This window comes from Peromyscus eremicus, chromosome X (genome assembly GCF_949786415.1).
Source record: "Peromyscus eremicus chromosome X, PerEre_H2_v1, whole genome shotgun sequence".
Lineage (NCBI taxonomy): Eukaryota > Metazoa > Chordata > Mammalia > Rodentia > Cricetidae > Peromyscus > Peromyscus eremicus.
In genome coordinates, this window is record NC_081439.1 from 18145814 (window position 1) to 18155193 (window position 9380).

Sequence of the window (9380 nt, forward strand, 5' to 3'; positions counted from 1 at the left end):
GTTGATTGGCTTGACCTGTTTGGGAGGCATCCTGGCAGTGGGACTGGGTCCTGTGCTCATTGCATGAGTTGGCTGTTTGAAACCTGGGGCCTATGCAGGGTCGCTTGGCTCGGCCTGGGAGGAGGGGATTGGACCTGCCTGGACTGAGTCTGCTGGTTTGATCTCGTGGGGGAGGCTTTGCCCTGGGGGAGGTGGGAATGGGAGTGCACTGGGGGAAGGGTGGGGGGGCCGGAGGGGGGAGAACGAGGGAGTCCGTGGCTGATATGTGGAACTGGGTTGTATTGCAAAATAAAAAAAATGACTCCTGATCATTTCCTGTGCCACAACCTGAAGGCGATCCTGCTTTGTAATGTCCTCCACAAGACAAATTATTCTACATATTTAAGTTCAGCCATATTCAGGTTTTCAGGACACAGGTACAATGCAGCCAGCTCTGTGCCAGCATAGAACATGAATGACCACTGGCCCCTTTCACCTTACAGTCCTTGATCCTCTTTGAATACTCGTGAGCAGCTCCCAACATTCCACATCCTTCTAGAATTGCACACTCCCCATGGAATGGCCAATTAAACTCTTTTTTAGAACATTTGAGTGCATTTCTAAGGCATAGGTCCAAATATTTCCACATTACCCAAGTACTGATTCCAAAAGTTTAATAAGTTCATGGTTAGGTTAATAACATTAACTTGAACAATTCTATTCCAAGGACCACTTTTCTACGTTACTTACCTGTCTCATTGTTGTGACAAATATCTGACATGATGAAAGAAAGGAAAGAGTGGATATTTGAACATCATTTTCTCACAGTTTGAGGGTACTGTAACAGCAGAGAGTGTATAGTGTAGGAATTATAAGGCTTCCTGTCACTCTGTGCCTGTCACCAGGGAGCAGAGAGCTATGAATGTTTCTGATCTTCTAGATGTCTTCTTTTTTATGCAGTCTGAGTCCACTGCTCATGGAATGATGCCACCCATATTTATCATAAATCATCTACCTCACTTATGCTAGCCTAAATAGTCTCACATACATGTTTAGAAGTAATTTTGTTCTATGATTCTATATCCTGTCATCAGCCACACATTGCTCATATACAAAACAGTTCCTGACATCTGATCTTGCTTCTGTGCTCAGTTGAGTCTGGGTATATTGAGTTTATAATAGTTACTTTCTGTCAGGAACACTCATATCTCTGTTACTTTTAATCCCAGTGGCTTCCAGTTTAAAATTCCTTGTCACAGATCTATAGTTGTAACTCTACCATCTTCACCTGTCACTCTACTCTCTGTCCTGTGTGGGTTTAATTTCCAGCACATATATAATTTGTCCACTTGAATTAATGAAATTTATATACCCCTGGATGGCTACTGCTTACCAAGTCCCCTATAACATCACCACAAGCCATGGCACAAAGGTTCCTGTACAACCACACACACACACACACACACACACACACACACACACACACACACACACATAAACAAATTAATGTAATAAGAATGATATGTTTGGACCATAAATTGTCAAGAAGATGATTAGGAATGGTTAATATTGAATGTTGAGTGAATAGGATCTAAAATCAAGAAATACAGAAGCCTATGGTAATGTCTCAAAGAGGTTAAGATGAGGTTAATTGGGCTGGGAAGAAGCATCTGAAATTGAGTAGCATCATTCTTTGGACTGTGGTCCCTGGCTGCATAACAAGGAGAGAGCTAGGTGAGCATCTGCAGTGCTCTAACTACTCTCCCTGCTCTCTAACTACTAATGCAATGTAGCAAGCCACTTGGGACTCTTGCCCCCATGATCTCTCAGTCATGATGTGTATTTCCTCAAATTAAGAGCCAATATAAACTTTTCTTCCTTTACTTGCTCATGTTATGTATTTTGTCAGAGAAATAAATCAGGTATGTGATATGGTGGGTGGTGGTGATGGAGATGGAAGATCTAGGTCACTTTTTCTCAAACTTCCTAATGCTGTGACTCTCTAATACACTTCCCCATGTTGCAGTGACCCCCAACCATAAAATTATTTTCATTACTACTTCATAACTGCAATTTTCTATTTTTATTAATCATAATGTAAATATCAGTGTTTTTCAATGGTCTTAGGCAATCCCTGTGAAAGGGTCATTCAACCCCGAAAAGGGGCCGCAAACCACAGGTTGAGAACCACTCATCTAGATCCACTGAGAAAAAGTATTCACACAGTATAACACACACTCAGACAGCTGACCTGATAAAGAATAGGGACTAATGTTCCCAGGAAGAAAACCAGGATTTTTTTTAAGGTCCTGATGGATGGCTGAGAAATTAGAATGGCCCTATACTACCCACTACATGGACCATCAGAGCACACTGGAAATGCCTGGGCATTTGTGGCATTTATTCACAACTGGGTAAATAGGAGATGGCTACTGCCTTCTAATAGAGACAGGCAACAGATGGCACTAGCATACTCAGTGAACAGCATTGCCTTCTTTCTCCAAGAGAGCATCCCATTCTCCCAGCAGTGCCAAGGCTAAAGCATCCTGCTCTACCTGTCAGAGATATGAATACTTAAGTGTCTCCACATAAGAATGTGGTTTCTTTTTTGGGTTGAGGTGTCTGTGTACTTGCAAACCGTATTTCTCATGGGATTCACTAGGTTTACTTAGGAAACATGCCTTTATACTGTACTGTTTCTTGCTGTTGCTTGTTGGCTCTGTCGAATGGGATCAGTACCTGCAGTTTAGAATGTGAACACATTTAAAGAATGGAATGCGTTTGACAGCAAGGAAGGAATAAAACTTAGACACACTCCCAGAAATCAAGTTGATATTTTATATAGAATGAATTGGTGATTACACAGTACTGTGTACAAATGGGCAATTTCTTCAAGGATTCTCCTGGCAGATGTTAAAATGCCAGAGCCCTCACTTCAGACCTTTTGCTCAGCCAGGTTGGAAGCACACTGGGCCTTCACCTGACTCTCTACTGTCAAAGAGATCATCTCATACAGAAACAAAATCACGCCAAAGAGTGACATCGTGGCTATCAGGACACCCATTGGAAACACATTTGTGCAGTGTTTCTTTATAATGTCCTCCTTTTTAACGGGAAAGTCAGGTGAAAAGTCAAGAGTGGTTTGCCCATAGATGTCTACCAGGTGGTTCAAGGTCACAGTAACAAGCGTGAAAAGGCTGCTCACAGCCAAAATTATGGCAGACATCTTGTAGCAAAACAGCTGGATCTCAATGAATGGGTCTTCCATACAGCTGATCTTAATGGCCACTGAAGTGAAAATCAGGACTAGGATTTTCATCAAAATGGCCCACGCTATCAGGACTTGTAAATACTGAAATTCTGGTGACTTGTTCCAGGTTGAATTGATAGGGGTGTGAACCAACATCCTGGTCATAGACCCAGAGATGTTAAAGTCCTGAATGTAATAAGCTTCCCAGAGTCCAAGTGACACAAATTGCACACCCTTGTTGTTAAACTCCCACAGGCGCCAGCATTGGCTGTTTGCAAGGATGATTTCAAACATCAAAGCTGCTGTACTGCAAATCAGGCCACTGAACTTGAAGACGAACTCCTTCATTTTGGCAAATCTGAAGAAGGCATCAAAGAAGAATAGAGTCAGTGAGACTACAAGGGAAGGCAGGAAAACAGAAGGAGTCATGGCTTAGACAGCACTGAGCTCTCATACCTTGTCCTTGTTGTCACATAGAGATGTTTCAGTGGTCTATGTACAGATTATTATTCTTCACAGAGTAGATAATAATATTTGTTGACTAGGAATTTCAATGCTTAGAACTGACAATGAGAAGAGAGTTTGCAATATCATATATAATGCCATGCTTATTTTACCTGTATTTGCAATTTGTAAATATTTTAATACCATACAGAGAGGAAAAAGCAGAGGAATGCTCAAATTAATTGTCATTTCTAAAACATAGTACTATAACATTTCATGACTGTTACAAACTGAAATCATCTGTGAAAGAAAATGAAAATAATTCACATAGTAAACTCATTTATGTAAAAATAATAACATGCTTGACATAAATTTGTGTATACATATATGTGTATAAAAAGATCTGTACCTAATGATACACCTCATAAATGATAGTGTACGATGCTCTTCCTCCTTGTGAATTTTACAGAAATGTACACTTCTATAAAGAAAGCTATACGTATTTTATAATTGAAACCAGAAAGAGTATGCCCGTCAACATCTATCTGTAATATAGCCGAGGATAGAGCTCAATGGTAAAGTGATTATCTAACACTCACAAAGCCCTGAATTCTTCTTTAGTATCTGTAAACCAAAATCTATGTGTAAAATTGTCCAGAGAGTGAGTCAGAGGAATAGGGGAAATGGATAATTAACACATAAAATCATATAAATCCATAAAAGTGGATATTTCCAATTATAGCCCATCTCTTACTTAAAATTTCATCTTTAGATAATTAGCTTCATTTCTGTGAACAAAAAGAATCCTGACATATTTTTTGTGAGCAAATATCTTCTTTCACAGAAAATTTACACTCTGTATTGTAACTTTGAACTAACTTCTTCGCACCTTTTCTCAATTCCAATCTTAGGATGAAGGAAGGAGGTGAGTCATTTACTCACTAGGCATGTGGATAACGTCACTGCTAACTGTGCATGCAGAAGGTTGAAGGGGCCTACACACCGGATCTCCTTGCCAGGAAACCTTCCCTAAACAGCTATCCCCTGCTCTAAAGTCTCTGTGGAATGTGCTTCCTGACTGAGTGAGGTCAGTAGCTGTTCTACTAGGGAAGTTTCATCAGCAAGATGAGTTCACAATTCATGGTGGCTTGGGTAACACCCTGCCCACATCATCTTCCTTTCCAAGGCAGGCCCGAGGCAATGGACTACAAGGACAGTGTGTTTTGAAGTAGTACTAAAAACACAATGAAGATTGCTGTCGTTCCAGAAAAAGAAAATGAGCTAGCTTGGCAGTATCTGTTTCTTTCGGTGTTTGAAACACGTGGAGTAGATGCGTGTGATTCACAAAGACCATATTTGAAAGCTCCCATATATAACAAAGTTTTTATACCTTTGTGTATTATGGATAAGAAGATTCATTTAGAAGGTGGCAGGATCACAGACGTTCTTCCCAGTAACAATAAATGCCCATATATGCAGTCAGAGAAAGAGTGGCAAAACCTTCAGAAAAAGAAATTCCATTAGGCTGACATTTCAGCTCAGAGCAATGTCTCTCCAACCCCTTGATCCCACAATCCTTTCCATTCACTCCTGTCCTTGGCTTAAGAAGAACCTCATTTAAACACTTCAGGAGTATTCGTACATCTGACTCTCTAAGGACACCCATCTAATTATTCCCCCCATTTTGTAGGTAAGGAAACAACAGAGAGAGGTTAATTCATAAACTCAACATCAGGAACCTGCACAATTAAAACCTGCAGGGCAGCTCAATGATTACCTGCAGTCCCACATGGGGCTTCTAGACACTGACGATATTCAGCAGCATTTACACACGCTTACCCACATGTCAATGGCCCGTTCTGGCATTCTTTGTCCTATGAAATTGAATGTGATTAATAAAACCACCTGGGAATGTAAAATACTTGCCTCTTTTTCCCTTCTAGGAAGGCCAAATGTTAGGGACTGCCAGTTGACAGAGAATTAACTCACTTAAAAAATTCTTGTTTCCATGGCTACTAAGGCTGAATGGTGGATTGTGAGCAAAGAACATAACTTCCTAGCCATATTTGGCCATAAAAGACCAGTATGCTTAACTTCCCTTTGTATGAGAGTAGTCTTTAAAAGCAGAATTTACTTTTTGAAATCATGCATCAAATCAGTATTACAATGACTGATGGACATAGCACAGATAGTTATTTGAAAAAAAGAAAAAAATAAGCTCTCATCCCCCATTTTTACCCTCCAGTGTCTGTGTGGTGGAAGGATAGACGTTTTACATTGGGCAAAGTGTCTTCGTTGGAGACTTTAAGACCATCTTACCTTGTAGAAACATCTTAGATAGAGACACAAAGTATATATTGTCAGTAATAACAGATTATATGTATATAAAGCAATGGAGTATTTTGTTTTGAATAGAAAAATATCCTCCTTTTATCTTTCTGTGTTTTACTTCACACTGTTACTTTGATGATACTAGTTAGGGTTTCTACTGCTGTGCTAAAAACACCATGACCAAATTCAACTTAGAGAGGAAATGGTTCACGTGGTTCACATTGCCACATCATAGTGCATCATCTCAACAGATTAGTGCAGGCACTCAAGGCAGAAACCAGACAGAAAATGAATCAAGCAGGAGCCGTGGAAAAACCCTGCTTACTGAGTTGACCCCCATAGCTTGCTCAATGTGCATTTTTATACCATCCATTACCAGAGACCCAGGTTTTGTACTGCCCACCTTCTGCCAGGACATCCTACATAAGATACTAATCAAGAAAATTACTAACCAAGAAAATGTCCTATAGACTTGACTATAGGCAGTTTGATGAAGAGAATCCCTTAATTGAGCTTCTTCTTTCCAGATAACTCTTAAGTTCTTACAAACTGATATAAAGCTATGTAAATTTACACAATATTATTTCTTACTATGGTCACATCTTGAGAACATACCATACTATAAGCATATAGTTAAAAATAGCCAAAGTGTGTAAATAAGTGGTAAAAAGAGAAGAAAATTTTGACTTTCTTTTTAAACCTTATCTCTTTGTACTTCATAATGTATCTGTGGTATAATAAGCAATGGAGAAAACTTACACTTTCGGCTACATGGCAGCTTCTAGAGCACACTGATATCAAAACCATGGTGAATTTCTTAGAGTGAGCTGTGGAGATCAATAGGAAGTACATAAACATCCTGTTACAGGAAATGTGAGGACAAGAATGTTTCATAAAAAGCATGGTGTAGCCCTACTCTATAAATGTGCATGTCGTTGTTTTTATGTATGTGACCAACTGGGAAGATTCCACAGACTGCCATCTTAGATAGAAGAATTCAAACAGCATTTCCTAGCAAATGATATACCCCAGATTCTGCTGTAAATAAATGTGACCTGAAAAGCATCATCCAGGTGCTCAAGAGCTTGGCACAAATGTCAGCTGATCATCTGGGTGTGGTGAACCATAACTTTAATCTCAGCAACGGGAGGGAGAGGCAGCCCAATCTCTGTGAGTTCCAGGTGTGACTTGTCTACATAGTGAGGTCCCAGAAAGCCAGAGGTACTCTGAAACCAGGTCTCATGAAAATAAAGAAAAGAAGAATTTTACTGACATGCGCAACATGCCTTTGTTTGAGACCTCTGCTACAAACCCCAACTGGTGATTGTGCTCTCTACTCTTGATCAACTTGAAACGCAGTAGAGTTTCTTTGAAAGATGGAACCTCAAATGAGGGATTACCTCCAACAGACTGGATTAATGATTGATGGGATATAGACCAGCCTTGCATAATAGTTTTCTTTAACAGAACCCTTAGTTCCGATAGGTTGACCTTCTGAACTCTAATTGTCACTGCTTTATACTCCCATGGACTTTTGCTACCAGTGGCTTATTACACTCAGGAATTTAACATCTCTGGGTCTATGACCAGGATGTTGGTTCACACCCCTATCAATTCAACCTGGAACAAGTCATCAGAATTTCAGTATTTACAAGTCCTGATAGCGTGGGCCATTTTGATGAAAATCCTAGTCCTGATTTTCACTTCAGTGGCCATTAAGATCAGCTGTATGGAAGACCCATTCATTGAGATCCAGCTGTTTTGCTACAAGATGTCTGCCATAATTTTGGCTGTGAGCAGCCTTTTCACGCTTGTTACTGTGACCTTGAACCACCTGGTAGACATCTATGGGCAAACCACTCTTGACTTTTCACCTGACTTTCCCGTTAAAAAGGAGGACATTATAAAGAAACACTGCACAAATGTGTTTCCAATGGGTGTCCTGATAGCCACGATGTCACTCTTTGGCGTGATTTTGTTTCTGTATGAGATGATCTCTTTGACAGTAGAGAGTCAGGTGAAGGCCCAGTGTGCTTCCAACCTGGCTGAGCAAAAGGTCTGAAGTGAGGGCTCTGGCATTTTAACATCTGCCAGGAGAATCCTTGAAGAAATTGCCCATTTGTACACAGTACTGTGTAATCACCAATTCATTCTATATAAAATATCAACTTGATTTCTGGGAGTGTGTCTAAGTTTTATTCCTTCCTTGCTGTCAAACGCATTCCATTCTTTAAATGTGTTCACATTCTAAACTGCAGGTACTGATCCCATTCGACAGAGCCAACAAGCAACAGCAAGAAACAGTACAGTATAAAGGCATGTTTCCTAAGTAAACCTAGTGAATCCCATGAGAAATACGGTTTGCAAGTACACAGACACCTCAACCCAAAAAAGAAACCACATTCTTATGTGGAGACACTTAAGTATTCATATCTCTGACAGGTAGAGCAGGATGCTTTAGCCTTGGCACTGCTGGGAGAATGGGATGCTCTCTTGGAGAAAGAAGGCAATGCTGTTCACTGAGTATGCTAGTGCCATCTGTTGCCTGTCTCTATTAGAAGGCAGTAGCCATCTCCTATTTACCCAGTTGTGAATAAATGCCACAAATGCCCAGGCATTTCCAGTGTGCTCTGATGGTCCATGTAGTGGGTAGTATAGGGCCATTCTAATTTCTCAGCCATCCATCAGGACCTTAAAAAAAATCCTGGTTTTCTTCCTGGGAACATTAGTCCCTATTCTTTATCAGGTCAGCTGTCTGAGTGTGTGTTATACTGTGTGAATACTTTTTCTCAGTGGATCTAGATGAGTGGTTCTCAACCTGTGGTTTGCGGCCCCTTTTCGGGGTTGAATGACCCTTTCACAGGGATTGCCTAAGACCATTGAAAAACACTGATATTTACATTATGATTAATAAAAATAGAAAATTGCAGTTATGAAGTAGTAATGAAAATAATTTTATGGTTGGGGGTCACTGCAACATGGGGAAGTGTATTAGAGAGTCACAGCATTAGGAAGTTTGAGAAAAAGTGACCTAGATCTTCCATCTCCATCACCACCACCCACCATATCACATACCTGATTTATTTCTCTGACAAAATACATAACATGAGCAAGTAAAGGAAGAAAAGTTTATATTGGCTCTTAATTTGAGGAAATACACATCATGACTGAGAGATCATGGGGGCAAGAGTCCCAAGTGGCTTGCTACATTGCATTAGTAGTTAGAGAGCAGGGAGAGTAGTTAGAGCACTGCAGATGCTCACCTAGCTCTCTCCTTGTTATGCAGCCAGGGACCACAGTCCAAAGAATGATGCTACTCAATTTCAGATGCTTCTTCCCAGCCCAATTAACCTCATCTTAACCTCTTTGAGACATT

At 40.3% G+C, this 9380-nt stretch overlaps 2 protein-coding genes across 2 annotated transcripts in view; both read right to left on the reverse strand.

The window, feature by feature from the left end:
* The window catches only part of LOC131898808 (uncharacterized), a 398643-nt gene extending 393474 nt beyond the window's left edge, over positions 1 to 5169 (reverse strand). Inside the window, exon 1 of the mRNA XM_059250007.1 lies at positions 5064 to 5169. Within this exon, the coding sequence (XP_059105990.1) occupies positions 5064 to 5092 (29 nt within the window). The 5' untranslated portion in view covers positions 5093 to 5169. The remainder of the gene's footprint in view (positions 1 to 5063) is intronic.
* LOC131898810 (uncharacterized) lies at positions 2804 to 5173 on the reverse strand. The gene is made up of 3 exons (XM_059250010.1): positions 5064 to 5173; positions 3686 to 3792; positions 2804 to 3587 (listed from the first exon to the last, which is right to left on the reverse strand). Exon 3 carries the CDS (start codon positions 3575 to 3577, stop codon positions 2915 to 2917), a length of 663 nt encoding a protein of 220 aa, XP_059105993.1. The 5' UTR covers positions 3578 to 3587; positions 3686 to 3792; positions 5064 to 5173; the 3' UTR covers positions 2804 to 2914.
* Between the last annotated feature and the right edge of the window lie 4207 nt (positions 5174 to 9380).

Excerpts from the sequence above, each read along its gene's own strand:
- LOC131898810 (XM_059250010.1), bottom strand. The coding sequence starts at position 3,577 with ATGAAGGAGTTCGTCTTCAAGTTCAGTGGCCTGATTTGCAGTACAGCA.